Source organism: Varanus komodoensis, unplaced genomic scaffold (assembly GCF_004798865.1).
Source record: "Varanus komodoensis strain SLA01 unplaced genomic scaffold, ASM479886v1 scaffold26, whole genome shotgun sequence".
Classification (NCBI taxonomy): domain Eukaryota; kingdom Metazoa; phylum Chordata; class Lepidosauria; order Squamata; family Varanidae; genus Varanus; species Varanus komodoensis.
Genome location: NW_025335684.1, coordinates 10,634,940 through 10,653,290, shown reverse-complemented (window position 1 = coordinate 10,653,290; position 18,351 = coordinate 10,634,940). Strand labels below are relative to the sequence as shown.

The 18,351-nt window shown below is 45.7% G+C and overlaps 1 protein-coding gene across 5 annotated transcripts in view; it reads right to left on the bottom strand.

Annotated features, from left to right (window-relative positions):
- The window catches only part of SNX29 (sorting nexin 29), a 191,935-nt gene that overhangs the window by 50,136 nt on the left and 123,448 nt on the right, over positions 1-18,351 (bottom strand). For all 5 annotated transcript variants that reach the window (XM_044433143.1, XM_044433144.1, XM_044433147.1 and 2 more), the window contains exon 19: positions 14,113-14,253. In XM_044433143.1, the coding sequence (XP_044289078.1) occupies positions 14,113-14,253 (141 nt within the window). The remainder of the gene's footprint in view (positions 1-14,112; positions 14,254-18,351) is intronic.

The window sequence follows — 18,351 nt, the reverse complement described above, 5'->3', positions numbered from 1 at the left end:
CAAAGCCTGCTCATTCAAGAACAGTGTTGGGTAGCAGTTAGAGCATTAGGACTCAGAAGACCCAGGTTCAAGTCCTCATTTGTCCATGGGTGACTTTAAACTGTGACAATCATTGACCAGCAGCCTAACCAACCTCACATGGCCACTGTGAGGATAAAATGGAGAATGGTTAGCTGCCTTGGATTCCTGGAGAATAATGTGGGATATAACTGTAGCAAACAACCAACCAACCAACAGCTGACATAGCACATCAAAATGAGGTTTGCTTTGATTCTGTGGATTCTGAAATAAAGCACATGAAATGATTTGGACAGAACACTAAACCATAGATTCAGATAATAATACTCCTAGATTCTCCAAAGGCTCATATGCTGTGGAGATCAGAAGCTTTTGCTTTCATTTTTGTTAACAGCCACAAGCCATGATTAAGACGAATCATGGTTAGTGGAAACAAACCAACTTCAACCCACATCTCACACAGCAAGCCAGTTTTCACCAACCACCATAAGGGTTAAACACAACAGGCTAAATCGCTGTTAGTCTAAAGCGGAAGTTGTTGAGCTCCTTTGTATAAAGCTGGAGCAGAAGGGAGGGTGGACTTTGATAACTGGGTTACCTCACAGGGGGCATATGGCGGGAGCGTTTAAGACTCATACTGGGACCCTGTACCTATTCTAGACAGAAATGGAAAGGAGACATAGATGCTAGACTCAAATTTAAAATACTGTCTGTTTTGGCCCTTGTTGTTTTCAACAAGATAACCTAGCATTTCAGTCTCAGACACTGGAAGATTCAACTTCTCCAGCTCCAACCACCAACTGAAACCAGGACATTATGTCAGATGAGCTACGATGGACAAGCCAAGTCTACCTTCTCACCACTATTGTCATCAGTGACTATTGCTCCGCATCTCTTTGTCTCATTGCTACTCCCATTTTGCCTGGCAAGGAGAGAATCACTGAGCAGCGGCATCTCCAGACCCTCCTCCTCAACACCACCACTGTCTGAACCAAAGAGAGCCAGCTGAAGAGACTGCAGGGATGAAGAAGCGAAGCACGTCCAAGAGACTCCTGTCAGTGGAACTCTTCTGAGGCATGGGCCCTTGGCTGGTGCCCAACCAATCTGATGTTAGCTCCACCAGTAGAAACTCTATTTAAGTCAGTTACTTTCATCTGCACAGCACTGGGTAGACACAACTGTTCTGGAACTCCCAGAACGTCTGAAACTGCAGGCAAGGCATCCCAAAGCCCACCTCTCACCACATTCTCCTTTGCATCTAAGCACATTTCATGCGCCCAAGCCCCTCCTTCCTTTGACGAAAAGAGGATGGTTGCAATGAAATGCTTGCATACAACACCTTGCACTGCTTCATCAACATGACTGATTATGGGAGCAGACTTTGGTCAAAAGAAAGGTTTCCTCCATCTGATGCCATAAATTCCAACCCAGAATGGAATTTGGGCCTTGGTCTGCTTGTGACAACTGCCTGTTCCTTTTTTCATTACACTATTTAGCACTGAAAAAAGGAAAGCCAGAAAGTGTTATATACTGGATTTACAGTTGTGAATCAAGTCTGAAAGAAACAACCACGACTGAAGAAACAAATTGCTCATTTTTCTAAAGAGACCAATGTATACTGGCTGATTGGTAAACTATATTAAATGCACCCCCACACACACAAACACAAAATTGCTATTGTCAGTTTAAAAACTCTCAAAAGATATATGGCTGTTCTATTAACAGGAAAAAATTATGGACCTACTTAATGATCTTGCAAAATCACTGTTTGGAGATTTTACCCACTTTGCTAGAACACCAGGAAACAAGACTGAAAAGATGGGATTTTCAAAATCCATTCTTTAGTTTGTGATTTAAGGTTAAAGTGTGTGACATACTTTTGTTAAGCTGCAATCTTAAAACATGAATCGATTTTTAAGTGGGTGAATGATAGAAGCATGATACCATCACCATGAAGTCTGTTTGCAGATAATCTTTGCATTTCCTTGCTTTAAAGGCTTGTTGTGTCTTAGCACAAAGCAGACACAGCTCTGGCCAGGTTCCATGCATGTAAAACTGTTACTGTGGCATCTTTTCTGTTGTTGCTCTCTACAGCCAGCGGGACTGAATTCGGAGCAATGTGTTTCAATGCTGAGATGGTAATATTCTGAATGATAAACTCTTTTGATAATGGAAAACAAAGTTCCACCAGTAATATGAGTTCTGGCAAATTACAGTTGGTTTTCAATGTTATTGCCTAACAGATGGCTAACATGGGCTGAGACATTTCATCTTATATGTTCCCAATATATTTCCTCTTGCAGGCTACTAAACATAACATGATTTTCAGTGTCATCCAACAAGCTAAACAGATAATTAATGATTTTGTTTCAGTTTTTCCAAAACTAAATTGGCACCCTGATTACTGGAAGCCGCTAACCTCTGAAAAAGACATGCTTTCATTGTTTGTTATGTGGGTTGGCAGAAGAAGCCACCAAAGGGGGCAACCTAATTCCACAAAGGCCAGAGAAGCATTTTTATTTATTGCAACGGAAGCTGCATCAGGACTCAAAACACAGCAGGGGAAGTAATTAATGTGGAAGCAGGACCACTCAATTAGGAAGAGAAAAAGAAATCGAACTCAGCTACCCTGGCTTTATGTTCCTCAGGTCATCTCTGGTAGCCTAGTTTAACAAATTGCCTACTAACTTTATCTAAGTACTGCAGCTGGTGCGCCAAAGAGCGGCACAACTATTTGTACGTAGCCGAAGGAGTCCTTAGACTTGTTTGGAGGTAGGGGAATGCAGCTGCATTATTTAAGCGGCATTTGAAGTGTTAGTATTACTAGATTTTATCTGGCCAGGGCAGCTTATTTTATATTGTATTTTTGTATTTTTAATTTAATGTTTATATTTATTGTAATTTATATTATAATTACTTTTAATTTACTGTTGTAAGCCGCCCCGAGGCTTCGGCGAATGGGGCGGCATAAAAATGTTTTAATAAATAAATAAATAAATAAATAAATAAATAAATAAATACCCATGGCTAAAACTGGAACACTAGTTCCATCTGCAGTGGTGGTCACCCGCTTCTACGAAGGGGACAACTTTGGAAGGGAGACATAAAACTGGGGCGAGGGAGAAAGGGGATTCCTTCTGAGCCAGCTGTATCTACCAAAGGAACCCTGGGATTGCAAGGAACAGCAAGTCACGGCCACACTGCTCCCCCATCCAAGTTCTGGACTTGAGTTTCTTGAATGGCACCTGCTGTGCCATATCAGAGCCATGTTTCGGCACGGTGTCCATCCTGCCTGTGTGCATCTGCACTGGCAAGGCTCTGAGCAACGCAGCTCACCTTCTGCTATTCTGTCATGTTTTTGCGAGGGAGGGCATTATCTGGCTTTGGGGGAGCAGCCCCCAATTCTCCCTTGCATGCGTTCCTTGCCCAGGTTATCTATCCCCAAGCCTTATGAGGTCCCGTTCTGTGAGATGAAAACTGCACTCAAAGCAAGGGTGTCTCGGAACTCTGACCCACCTTTGCCAGCTCGATTATTGGGCAGCTTTCTTTTCCTTCATTCTCAAAGAAGTGTTTTTTGTGGGGTTGCTTGTTTTTGCAACTGGCCACACTCACCAAGGCAGCCATTTTGTGAGGATGCCCATGACACTCAAAAATCTGCACCTCAGCACACTAGCAGGGATTCTGGAGGGCTGCGGACTGAAAGGGTTGGAAAGGATCCCAGGGTCGGATGAGGGAGCCTGTGCATGCAAGGCACCTGCTTTCCTGCCAAGGTACTGGCTGGCGTTTGGACACCTGACTGGCAGGGAGAGGGGATATCAATTCAATCCCACCATAATATTGGAGACTGAGATCCCAGTGCCGCCGTGCTTTGAAGGAGCCACACATTTGTGAGAAGATCAGTCAGGCCTCTGGTCTGCAGCATGGAAAGACTGATGCTTATTTATTTACTGGGGTATTTTTTACCCTGTCCAATGCCCAGTGGGTCTCAGGACGGCTTACAATTCAAATCCCATAAATACACAGATACCCAAATAATACAAATGATCCACAAACTGAGCATAAAAACATAAGTTAAAATTAAACATTAAATGTACAGAAGAATAAAAAGGTCCACTTGGTCCAGAAGCAGATAAAAGTGCCTTAAAAATATGTCTAGAGCATATGCTGAAACTCTGATGTGCCCAAAAGGTTACCATTAATAGCCTTTTGGAAAGAACAAAGATGCTTTCTCCTGAGCTTGATCCAGCTTGAAAGAACAGCTTATATGGGTCCTCAATCATGAGCTGCAGTCTGCACCAGGCTGCCTGAATCATCCACAGGTGAGCAAGTCGCATTTGATCACACCCGTCCATCTCATCCTAGGGCTTCCTTCTTGCACTGCACAGGTGTAAGACCCTGTTTTCACACCACAGTTACCTTTTTTCTCATGGGTTCACAGTGCTGCAGCCTTCTTGTTGTTGTTACGTGCCATCAATTCATCCCTGACTTATGCAGGCCCTATGAATCAAAGCCCTTCAGAAAATCATGTCGTCCACAGTCTAATCAGCTCTTGTCAGCTTAAGGCTGTGACTTCCTTTTCGGAGTCAATCCATCTCATATTTGGCCTTCCTCTTTTTCTTCTGTCTTCAGCCTTCCCTAGCATTATTGTCTTCTCCATACCATTGGTAATTTATTGCCAACAGATGTCATCTCACACCTCCTTCTCAATTTATTTCATTCAGCCTGTTATTACTACTACTGTGCCAAAAACTCCCCTGTTCATTCGTCAATGTTGCCTGTTAAAGGACCTGGGAAGAAAAGACCAAGATCTGGGAAAGCTGCAGCCAATCAAATTAGACAATACTGGCCCAGATGGACCAATCATTCTACTCCTCTGAGATTCCATTATAAGTGTTAAGTAAGAAGGAATAATGTGGGAGTGACGACTGGCACATGAATGGTTTCAGCACCATGGTCAGCACCACAGGCAGTGGGTTAGGACTTGGGGCTGATTTCAGGACCATGGAGAGCAGACCTACAGCTGTGATACCAGCACGTTCTCTCCCACCATTGACTGGGAACAACTGGTGGGGACTTATTGCCAGGCTTTCCTGGTGTCTTTGTATGTGGTTTTCAAGGGTCAGGGGCTTTTTTCTGTAGGTATCAGCTTCTCCTGAGAAGTGGAAGTTTGTAAGACAGAGGAGTCAGTGAAGATCTACAGCATGAGGCTTCCCCAGTTGTGGGGCAAGAGACCTCCTAGCGGTTGTGCAGAATATGAATTCCAAGGCTGCAGGCACCAGTGCTGTGGTGTTTCTGGAGAGCTGGGGCCTGGTGCTTGTGGGCCCCTGTCTGTGGAATACATTCCTCAGTGAGATTCGCATGATCCTAACTTTGCTGGCTTTTAGAAGAGCCCAAGGGTGAATATGTGTGCACACCCACACACATACGTACGTGTGTGCATATGTATGTTCCATCTCATTTTTGGTACTGTCTTCCAATAATGGTATTGTACACTGCTATTATGTTACTGATATTTTACCATTTTGGGTCTTTTACAGCTTTAATTGCTTATTCTTTAACACACTATTATTCTACCAACTGGATTGTAAACTGCCTTGGTAAAATACTAGCTGGCTTAGAAAGCTACTAAATAAATGAAGAAAGAAATAGTTCATCTATTATGTAGCTCCAGACTAGTAATTATTTCATGGGATATTTATTTATTGTTCTTTAGAGTTATTTGAAGTTACATTGTTTTATGGATCTGTGCATTTTTATTCGGTCATCTCATCATACATATCAAGGAAAGGCAGAAACAAATTTTGGAAAGAGTAATTTAAATAGATGGTAGCTTGTTTGTTTTCAACCAAGGACAGCAGATTTAATGCAAAGTGAATTTTCCATGCATTTTGATTTGCAGACCTGATGACATATTCAAGAATTACATGTTTGGAAAGGCTTTTAAACCACACATTTCTAGACATCTTAGAAAAAATCCCAGCAAACTTTTAAAAAGGCTTTTAAAAACTTATTGATCCTGACTTGTGACAGCTACGGAAGTTATTTTTCTCAAGAAAACAGGAAATGGAACAATGAATTACATGAGAGCCTGTGAATTAATTCAGTCCAGTGGCTAAAAAGGAAACCTTTGCTCAGTTAAAGAAATTAAGCCCTTTGAATTTGTATTACAAAGAGAACGTCTGGAATCAAATCAAAATGAGTTGTGCATTGAAAAATTAACCTCAGCCTCTTCTTTGCAAAGCCAGTCCTTTTCCAGAGAAAGAAGCCCTTCAAGATGTGATTGGACAGCCATCTGAGAGCGATGGTTTAACTTAGCATCCTACACTGAGCAGAGGGATGGATCCAATGGCCCTCTGGCCCCTTCAGTAATAGAGCTCTACAATTCTATTATTCTGTGATAAGGGAATCAGTCTGAATTTAGTCCAGGGGGAGGGGGAATCAACACAGAGAGCTCCTCTTAAACACTTCTGAACCATCTATTTCTTTTTGAACACACACACACAATCTCATACCTTCCCATATTATTAATCTCAGACTTTCACATTCTATCCTTGTTTCTGGTTCCTAGTAAATCACTGGGTTGAATTTTCGCCTCTTCTTGCCTTTCGAGGATTTCCTTTCAAAAGCATCAAGAATTCTTTTTGCTGCGTGAGTAGTCTGATGACAAACTGGGAAATGGTGACGGATAGTTCACCAAGGGCCAAACTAGGCAAGATGCTATTCCATGTGAGAAATTACGGAGCGTGGGGGTGGCTTTTCAGAAATGTACTGCCGGTACAAGCACTCCTTCTATATAAGGCTGAGCCAGAGGGCTTTAGCTGCCCCCTGTACCACTGTGGACTTAACCAGATCGGGTATCTGTGCCAGTTACTTGCCCTGGAGAGGGGAGAGGGGATGGTTCCACTGAATTCCTGGGAGCAAATAAGAATGCTTCCCCTTGAGGCCGGTTTTTCCATTTCAGATTGGGAATGCACACGGGGATGAAGCGTGAAAGCCTTCTATTCCCCCTCTATGCTCATCATCTGGGTCCGACCCCCGCAATTTGTCTTTTAAGCCATTCGCACAGTAGCTAACTGTGTGCTGAGTTGGGACCGATTGGGGTGCTGATACCCCGATTGGGAAGCCAATGCTTCCAAGGCCCCCGGGGAGCAGAGGAACCCCTGCAGCTTCAGGCATGCAACTTTCAACCGAGCCCTTTAGTACTGGAGGGATCTACAACAAGAGACAGGCGAGCGCCTTTCACGCCCTGCCCTGGGCCAAGCCACCTGCTCAGCGCAGGCAGCAATGCACGCTCAGCAGCTTGTGATGGCAGAAGGAGGGGCGGCGGACCAACCAATCCATGGGAGAATAGTCCTGTGTGTCCAGTGGAAGCATGCCCTGCAGCCCCCACTGCACCCCAGCCAGCTCTGGGATGCATGAAATAACACGGGCCCCTTCCATCAGCGAATCGAGCTTGCACTGAATACTGTGTTGAGACTGGCCTGACTGGCATTAATGCAGAGCAGCCGTATGAAGCCGCCACAGAGAGAGCAATCCGACCCCGGCCTCCCTTTAACCCAGGGTGGGAGCCGTCTTCTGCCTGAAAGGGTCTTGGGCCCAGACTGCCTGCAGCAGGCAGCCACATGGCAAGGGGGGGGGGGCACCCAACTGCTGGCAGGTGGCCCACTGTGTAATTCCCCCCCACACACACACACGGTAATCGGCTCTCCCACACTGCCATCAAGCTGCTTAAAATCCTCCACTGGTACCTCCCGAGCAGCCACCCTATGAAATGCCACCCCCCCCACCCACTTGCTGTAATGATGATTCTTAAAAGCCACTTCGTGCTTGTTCGAAGTCTTAATGCCGTGTTGGCAGGGAAACAACTGAACAGTCTTAAACATCGTTCCTATTAAAGGGTCACAATCCTCAGGAGTGACACCAGGATCCTGTGGATTTTAGCATGCACCCCACCCCCCAAACAGAACAGACATTTAAATGAAAGCTCAAACTGCAAAATAACACATCGGGATTTCTTTCTCAAATGAAGCTACGTGTCTCAGAGCAGGCTGTGATTTTTTAAAAAAAATTTTGCTTTATGAGCCCAAGCAGATTCCTGGGTGAAGTGTCTGAGACCATGTGACAAGATTTTCAAGTACTCTCCGGTTTTTATTTCAGCAGATCTGCGAGCAACAGCCAAGCTGCATTCAGAATGACATGTTTTAAAAGATGCCGCTGACCATTATTTGCAACATGCTTTGGGAAAATCATCTGCAAGCTGCATATTTAAAAATTTAGTAGAACCATTTCACCCCCATTAGTGTTAGAGATTTATGTCGCTGATGCATTTTCCTTCTAAAAGCAAGTTTAAACATTAAGACTGAAACATGACCACTGCTGTGTAATTGGATCAATCTGGTTCTAGGTTTGCAAATTAATTCCCAAGCTACGCCATCATGCCTCCGATAATAACCTAAATCAACACGTCTCGACCAATAATGGGGACTCTCGTGCCCGTCTCCCCACACCTCGACATCATCCCACTAAGAATAAGATGAAGTAGAACTGTCCAAAAATATATATCACCTACTTTTAGTCTAATTTTCTCTAGGAAGCATTTTCATTTACCCATTCTATCTCGATAACGAACTCTGAGCAAAAATATCACAGTCAAGGCTTTGGTACTTATTTCCAGAACATGGGACTTCCAAGCTTGTTTTCTGACATCTAACTCATTATAACTGCTATGCTGTTGTCCTGTTGTGTTGTTTTAAGGTTTTGTTGTTATTGAATGTGAATATTTATTGATTGTAAATACAACTTTAACAACTGCAAACCACACAGAGAGCCTGTGGGCTATGGGGCAGTACAGAAATGTGATCAATCCATCAATAAATCCCTTTCCTTCTATGCAGGCTGTTTCTTCTCATCCTGCTGACGCTTCCTCATCAATGTTTATTTCACTGAACAAAACAAATGGAGCTGTTCGTCTTTTGGGCAAAATCATAGCCTACAAAATTCTCCATCGCTGATGGAGAGACTGCGGTCATTCATCTGCAAACCGCTGGCTGCCTCACAGCCGAGGGACCTCCTTGCACTCAACTCTCCTCCACCGCCCACCCACACCCTTCGGGCCTCTCTACTCTAAGCGTGTTTATCTGGGATCCCCATCAGTTCTCTCTCTTTCCCCCAAATCAAGCCCGCACCCTTGAAGGTCTGATCCCGGTGCCCGAAAAGCATCCGGTCCTCGCTGGGCAAGCTACTCTGCTGCTCCAGGACTACCTCAAGGGCCTCCCTCTGGTCTTCGTGGACAGCCCTGCTGACCAAAACTCCTCCACCACTCCTGCTCTGCAGTTGCCGTTCTCAGGTGTGTTGCATGCCTGCAAACAGAAGCAGGGTGATCGCTTGCAAAGCGAGCCTGTGGATTTTGCCTTGCCTTGCAAGTCACTGGTGCAAAGCCGCGTCTCGTAAAGTCTGCTGATTTTCACTACACCGCAGCAAGCGTTAGAAGAAAGTTGTGGAAACATCAAGTCACTGGAACCACCAATGCAGCGATGAGTGCGTCTCAGTGCCCGCTTTCTGCGTTGGCTGGGCCTGGCACTCGCTCTTTGCTGACTTTCTGGGGGCTTGCGCGACTGGATTTTGAAGAGGATACCGAGGAGGAGGGAATGGGAAGCAAGGGGATCCAAGGGGGCCAGAGCTTCTGCAGGTTGCTGCCCGCAGTCTCCCAGGCTGACCATGACAACAGGCCTGTCTTGGAGGAGATGGGAGGAGACCCGGGGGAGGGGGGGAGCCGTTGCCTGCCCAGTCCCTGACCCTGTGTTGAGGCCTTGGGAGAGGCGCGCTGCCCTGTTAGAGGGCTTCCGTAGCTCGTTCCAGCTGCCTCTCCACCAGTAGGAGCCACCCTGATGGTGGAGCCCGCAGTGCGAATGAAAGGGGAGGACTGGGGAGAAGGTCGCCATTTGAGCTCAGTGTGCACTCTTTACATGAGCAGAGGCTTATGGTTCAGCTTGCTAGAGGACCCTTAGAGTTGCATTATCTTGTTTGCTGTGAAGTGCCAATGAAGAACTACTTTGAAAAGGGCAGTCTGGTGTTTTGGAGCCTAAGGGCAAGGAAGGGAAGAGGCTGGCTCACTACACTGTGCACACGGAGGGTCTCAGGTTCAGTCTGTGGCATCTACAGCCGAAAAGAACTCAGTTTAACCCTGGAAAGCAGCTGCCGGTCAATGCGAGGTTTAACGGATAAATGTTCTGTCACAACCTATGGCAGCTTCATGCATACACATGCCACCCCGGGAGAATTCAGGGTTTCTAATATTTATTTACATTGTGTGCATGGGGCTTAATCGCACAATCTCTCTAAGTGGTTAAGAAACCAAGTACTATGAAAACACATCAAAAACTCACTTCCGTCCCTGTGTTTTGAACGGTCATGGTGAGTGTTCTGGAAGGCTGGTGCCACTGCCAAGAAGGACTACCTTCCAAGAGGGCCTTTGCGCAGTTCTCACTGCAGAACCTTAACCCTTCCTTTTCCCCTCCGGTCACTATATTATACTTACAATGTGGCCATAATTCATGTTTTTCCCTTGGCACGCAAGCTTTGCCGATACAGGAATTATCACGTTTTTCTCCATTTCTGCTCTATGCCAGCACAGGCCTCTGCATGTCCCACGCAAGCCAAGAGACAGATCAGGGTCTTTCCATTGGCCCTTCTGCTTTCAGAAATGATGGGTCAAGTATTACTTCACTCTCCCAAAAGCATTGCTACATATGATCTGATACTGACATTTGATACCAATGCCGACGAATTCATTCAGATTTCAGGTTTAAGACTGGGTCTACACAAATCTCATGGTCACAGCGTCTAGCTAAATTCTTTGGCCTTTCCGTTTCTTTTCCATCCCCTGCACTGATTGGTCCAAATAAAGCTATTAGCCAATTAGGGAGTACTCCGTTGGTCACTGATACATACTTTGATGTCTGACTTCATAGGCAGCCACTACATAATCATCTCTCTCTGATCTTAATATCCTTCCATTACATTTAAAAATAAAAAGCACACATTTGTGAAGTTCAAATGTCCTCAGAGGGAGAATTCCCGCATTAAAATCTTAAATAATAGCTCTTGATTGCCAATTGCTTGCAATTACTTGCTACCTATAGCTTGATAGGGTGTGAAATATAGGTGGCAATTTGATGTCATTCTGAACATTTGATGCCATTTATTACAGCCTGAGAGTAATAAAATCAAGTACTAGATTCAACGATGGGTCAGTTCTCACATCAGTGGAAATAAAGACAAAGTTATTTATACAGATGTGCATAACTGCCCATATACATTTTGAGATCCCTCTGTACAAATGGCACACATTTGGGCAAATGATCAGAGACATTAACTTGGAAATATTTAATGAGATTTAAATGAGGCATGACTGTTAAAGCGCTGCAATAATAAATATGTGTCCTGTATCAAAAATAGTTACATAAATGTCTAAAATGTGCGTTTTTTTCTTGGCTTTCCATTCAGTGACATTGGGCACACTCTTTCTGTTTTGGTAACTCAAAGCTCCAAGCCTCATATAGTGCAATATCTTTGACAGACAACAGAAAGATTGCCAAAAACGTGTCAGCCTTGGCGCTCTCCAGATCTTCTCATCAGGAGAGACATTACAGATCTGCAGGGTGGGGTGCAGGAGAGCAGGGTGAAAAGGGCAATGGGATGCTGTGGTCATGACACCTGCCGAGGTGGTTGCAGGTGATGCAGAGGAAGAGGGGATGGCAGACATTCAGACTGGCCCTGCCGGGTGACGTGAGGATTCCACCACGCAACTGTAGAGTTGCGGGGAAGCATGGGGGCAATCCAGATCAAACTGGGGTGAAGAAGAGGCCCCCACTTCCTTGGGCAAGACTGTTCCCCAGTCAAACACATGACGGCACATGTATGCATGCACACATCTGCACCAGTTAGGAAATATAACTCGTTTTCCTTATCCCCCTCCCGCCTGCCCGCCACTCAGATGTTTGATTTCTCTGTGCGTACGTTGGGGATCCTTCATGTCACTGCTTTAGCAGACCAGAGAATTTGTAGCTCCATGCAGCCTTTTCATCATGGCAGGTTTTGCTGAAGGTGTATACAAAAATGCAGAGGCAACAGTTCTGCTGCGTACGATGATTTGATGGTGCAATGTACAATGCCCAGAGAAACTTTTGACTTGCGAAAAAGTGGGGGGAAAGTACATTCATCTGAATCGCCAGGCAAACAGACCCAACATGCAATCTTTACTAACTGCTACGCTCACAAGCTATGGATGGAAGAGCAAGAATTGAATCAGAGGCTGGACTGACAGAATCCAAAGCAAAATGCACGAGGTGCTTCTCCAGAGGTTAGTCAGGACACAGGCTGCTTCTGCGCTTCCTTACACTTTTTTATATAACAACTCATTTCTTCTTTTCTCCATAAGGAGGAACCTGCTACTTGAAGCCAAGCACAGCTATTTGAAATACAAGGTCACCTTGGACAAGGAAGGTCCTACATGGGAAAGGTCACAAGAGCTGCAGGGGATACTTCTGGTTAACAGGTAGTCCACACTATCCCTTCCTCAATGTTTTAGATTTCTGTTCCTATCAGTTCCAAGGACCACGGTTAATGTTCAGGGATGCTGGAGGCTGTCATGAGGAGAACATCTGGAGAACATGAGGCTGCAGGAGTCTGCAGCACGTCATACTCATGTGCTTGGAAGCCCTTTCACTCTCTCATTACGACCATTTTAAGAGCCCCCCTGCTGGATGAGGTGATAGGCCCATCTAAGTCCAGCATCAGGCTTCACATCATAGCCAACCAAATGTCTACAACAAGTCCACAAGCAGGACACAGCTGCCCTGAACCTAGAAGTAGTGTAGCAGGAACTGGTGGCTGCTGATTGCCTTAACCTTCTTGGATTTCTCTAGTCCCCTTTCCAAGCTGTACGAGTTGGTAGCCAGCTCATCCTTTTATATTTTATTTATTGAGCAATCTGTTGTTTATTTATGTGAGCAAAACAATCCCAAAAAGGGGAACAGAAACACCCAGAATTGTGTTGGTCTAGCTCAACCATTTTAAGAAGGCAACTTCTGGAATAGTCTTCTCCTCACTTCAGTGCCCTGTGGATATCTCGGACTCTCAGCATTCCTGACCATTGGCAGGAATGCAACTTTTTAGATATGAGGAAGCCAAACCAAAGGAAAAACACCGAGGGTTCCTCAGTAGTAGGGAACTGAAGAGAAATATTGTGAATGATCCCGGAAGAACGACTACTAAAACCCAGAAAGCTCTGCTAGAGGTGCCATACAAGTCAAAGGATGTGTCTGAACAGAAAATAGGGTCTTCCTCACCTCACTTAGAGATGGTCAACTGGACAGTCATCTGAATGCGACAGTGTAACTTAGTGTCCTGCACCAGACCTGATGGCCTTCTGGCCTTCTGATTCCCCTGTTCTATGACTCTATGAAGTAGTAAAGAACACACAGCACCCCACCCTTACAGAGCTGACGAAGGGACATGCTGCAGGTACTTCGTTGCAGAAGAAGAACTCATTCACACCAGGGAGGGGCAACTTTGGGGGTCTGGGAGGCAGAGCCAGCCCTGCATCACTTCTCACTCACCCCTGTTTCCTTCTTGGATGATTACAAGATGGAATCCAAGCAGCATCTGCTGGAGCTTCTTGTCCTCCATCTTATCATCATCTCTTTATGTATAAAAGTGCCTAATATAAAATAGCTGCCTTATTTCCATCTGGTTTCTTCCTCTGCACATCTCTCACACTGAAAAATCTATCAGTCAATCAATCACATTCTGACTACTGGAGAAGAGCCAAGCGATGCCCATGTTTTTATGGGTAGCCCTGAATCACTCCACCCTCCTGTTTTCCTCCCTCTTATCAGCTCAGAGGAAGTGAAGGTAGTTTAAATAAAAAAACAAAACATTAATGTGTTGCCCTTTGGCTCAAATGCAACCCCCAAGGTGACTTACAGCTATCTGCACATTCCCTAAAGGTACAATTAAGTGATGAGCAGCTGTGCCACTTTCTAAGTTTATTTTTCATCTTAAAGTACTCCCAGTGTTTTCATTCAGCATTACCTTGTTCCCAATGGCCTTTTTCGGTGGGAAGTTAAAACTCCTCACTTGGTGGTATTTCATCTGTAATTTGTGGTGCAGGGTTCTGAATTCTGCATATCTTCGATAGACATTCCATTCATCATCTTTTATTCTGATGTATACCTGTCAAAAGTAGATTGAAAAGGGAACCCATTTTATTGAAAGGAAGCACAATCAAGAGAATAACTATATATATATATATGTATATGTATATGTATATGCACCCTGCTGCATCAAATCTTAAGTCCAAATAAGCTGGGGTGCAGAACATCAAGCCCAAGGGCCCAATTTGGATGCCCGGAGGCTCAATCCAGCCCCCAGAGTCCTTCAGAAGGCCACTCCTCCTTCCCCTGGTGTGACCTCCCTTTTCCCCAACCAATGCTCGGTTGGCAGTTCTCAAGCTTTTTGCATTCTGAATTGCTCAATGCTTCTCCTGAGGATTAATTGCTGGGAGGAAGAGGTTTAAGGGACATCACATTGGCCTTCACGGTCCAGATGCTTTTCCTTTGTCCCTACCTACAACTGGAGCATCCTTCCCAGGAGGGTCCCTAGGACTGAGTTCGGACCTGCTGGATCGGACAAGAGCCCATCTAGCTCAGAGTTCTTTCCACACAGCTGGAGGCGGGAGCCCCACAAGAATGCTCGTACCCTCCTGCCCATGCTCCCTAAAAGCGGCTGCACACAGACATATCGCCTCTAGCTGCCAGGATTAGCAGAACCTTCTCCATGAATTTGTCTCCATGAGGCCCCTTTCCGAACCATCCCAAGCGGTGGCCATCACCATGCTTTGGGTGGTGAATGCCATCATTTAATTCTGCACTGGGTGAAGAAGGCTTTCCTTTGATCTCTTCTGGATCTCCCCCCATTTGTCTTCATGGGATGACCCATGAATTCCAGCATTTTGAGAGAGGGAGAAAAATGTCAGGCGCTGAGGTTCCTCCGTTGTGCATTCAGAAGCCTTTTCCTTGCAAAGTGCTCTTTACTGACCAAAGCACACAGACACCTGGAAGGAATCTCTGAGCATTCACAGGGTGGGTTGTTGAACCCAATCTAGTATTTACCTCCAGGAAATCTCATTATGAGCATGCCTGGGCACCATCCCTTTGGGAAGGCCCTTCTGAAAACAAGCACGTCTCCTCTCTACGTGCGGATCTTCTAATTGGGCCGTTCTCCTCTGCTGATGTTACATCATGGGGTCAAGAGCCACAGCTGCCTCATCTGTGTCTGAGAAACCCCCCTGCCCTGGCCCCTTCATCATTTCAGTTGCCTTTTGCTGCACTGTTTCTGCATGCAGCAGAACACCAAACAGAAAGGGGGCAACTGTTGCACATTGCTAGATAGGATGCGACCCTTCAAAATACAGCAGTGCAAAAATAGCACTCCCACAACCACGACTTTTAAAAATATGCTTCATATTGATCATATTGCCATGCATAGAACCGTACAGTAAAGAACACTGTGTGAAAAATAAGGCACTCATTTCAGCTGGATTGATACAAATTGTCTGACAACTGCTTCGATAAAAGAGAACCACATCTATGGAGAAAAGGCTCTGTAGCAGTACACAAACACATCAAGTAGTCCAGTGACAACCCGCACAATGCAAACAAGACTTTTGTAGACAGCAAGAGGCAAGAGAAGCGCTACACGTACCCAGCATTCACCCCATTTTAAAACCTTTATTACTATTCCAAATGAAAAGCAATGCAGGCACCTGAAGTAAATGCTTTTGCCAATACTGGAGGATGAATGCCAGCAGATTACAAGAATACACGTGCGTCCGTGTATTCAGAGCCACCATATTTAGTTGACTAATCAGTTAAACAGATCGGCCCCTTTGTGAGCGATTAAAAAGTTGTTCCTATTAAAAGTACAATTTCAAATGTAAGCACTGAGAGAAACCCCCTGTGCCAGGTAGGGAAGAGAAGATCGGGTTGGAATCCACTCTCTTGTGCTCACCAGACTTCTTCCCCACACTTGGCCTGGTCAGGAAGTGAGCCGAGATCAAGTTTGCAAATGCTCAGGAACCTCAGCAGATCCTTTGCATGAGACACGCAGTTACCCGAGAGCCCGTTAAGAGCGTGGGGCTGGGACTCAGGCAACCTGGGTGCTCGTTCCCGCTCAGCCATCAAACCAAATGGGTGGCTTTGGGCCAGTCACAGACTCCCAGCTCAGCCTACTTCATGGGATTATGGTTGAGGGGATAAGATTGAGAGCAGGAGGAAGAGAATGGTGTAAGCCACTTTGAGTTCTTTAAACCAGGAACGGGCAGGATATATATCTGTTAATAAAAAATAAATGATTCCTTGCAAAAGCATACAAACCGCATGAATCAAACGTGTTCAAGAAACTCTGCCTGAACTCACTTCCCGCCATGCAAACTCTTAAGCATGAGGTAAACTTAGAGAAGGGGGAAAAAAGTAGGAGGGAGTCCAGATAGCTCAGCTGAGGAAAACTGATGTTGTTTGGCCACAAACCAGGGATAACCTTGGAAGCAACATCCCTGGTTCAATCTCAGAGAGGGAAGCATGCCTCTAGGGAGGGGTCAAGGCTCAGTGGGAGAGTCCCAGGTTCATTCCCCAGTGTCCCCAGGGAGAGCAAGGAAAGATTCTTGCCTGAAGCCCTAAAGAGCTCCTACCATTAAGTATGGGCCATGCTGAGCTATGGACTGGCCACCTGGTTCAGGATAAGGCCAATGTTCTTCCAACTGCTCCTGCTGCAATGAGCGCGCACACACACACACACGCACTGTGTGCCCCCGCTTTCCAAACTATTTTATTCATATGCTAATCCATGCAGATTTAATCCAATAAAAACACGTGCAATTAGCTGCCTTACAACTTCTTTCATCAGGAGACAGTCTTGATTATTTTGCTGAATTATCAAGCAACACAGAGAGGGTGAAGTGGACAAGTGGAAGAAAGGTCCTTTTAGTTTCACAAATGTTCTCTGGGCAAAAACAATCAGGGCGTGTTGCACTGATGGCAGATGGGAACTGTGCGCAGACATGGCGTGGCAGTGAAGGGGCTTCAGTGCCCTTTGAGGGCTGTTGGAAACAGAGCCCTTGCACGTAGCATGTAGCCCGATTCCAGTTCCTTCATGGAGTCTGGGCAATTCCAACATCACATTCCCAAAGGCAAATTGCAAGGCTTCCATTCTGAAGCTGAGAGCCACACGGAGCTCCATGCAGCTGAAGACGCTGAAAGCAACATGGTCAGTTTGGGCTGGTCGGTCTGATTGTGAAACTGTTGCCCATCTCTAGCTTGCTAGGGAAACTAGACCAGAATAGTTCTTCTGGTTTCCCTTGCAAACTCTTGCTTTGTTGCAGCAAAGCCTCTTCAGATAAAGAAGACTGCCTTGAAGATCCCAAGGCTTTCCTCCTGGGCATTTCGTTTTCAAGTGGGCATCCCCAGTATGACACTCCCAAGCCTTGGATGATCAAGAATTTTTACCCTCTGCATTAGTAGCACCAGATCGATTCTGTCCTCCTTTCTCCCCAGGTCCCCTCCTTCCTTGAGTGTTTCCTTTGTGTTAAACACAAGCTAGCAAGCCCCTTGGGACAGAGACGTGTACTATGAATGATACAGGCATACCTGATGGCACAATAAGAACATTTGGAGGACCAGAGAAGCAGCCTTGGAGTTTAGCAGCATACAATTTTTTGGTGGGGTGCAGACTTTAAAAAACATTTATCCAAACAAATCAGGAGGAACACTGGGTAAAACTTGGCGACTGCTTCAGAACGGATGACAAGAGGGTGAATCTATTCCGATGCTAAAAGACAGGCTATGAATTGCTCCCATCAGGGAGATTTTTTACACATGTTCACACGGATGAAAAAGCACTGGTAGCCCTGAACAGCTTGCATACCAATCTCAGCAGCCCTTACCACGTAAGCCAGATTCAGCATGAATGACAGGGGACAGATTCTCACAGGCACCTCACAGGCACGCCCCATGAACGCGATCGGGCCAAGAGAAATGAGACACAGCGGGCAATCCCCATCTGGGTCCCACACTGACAGGCAAGCCAGGAGGCATCTGCTGCAGGGCGACTGTCACTCCCCCACCCAGTTCCCCCCCATGGTGCTGCGATGGTGCCAGGGGAAGAGTGCGCATGGTGAGATCCCGCTTCACATTCCCAAGATGCATGGCAGGCTGGCAGGCGTGTGATCAGGGGCACATGGGGAGAATAGTCCCCACTTAATTTCACTGATGACAC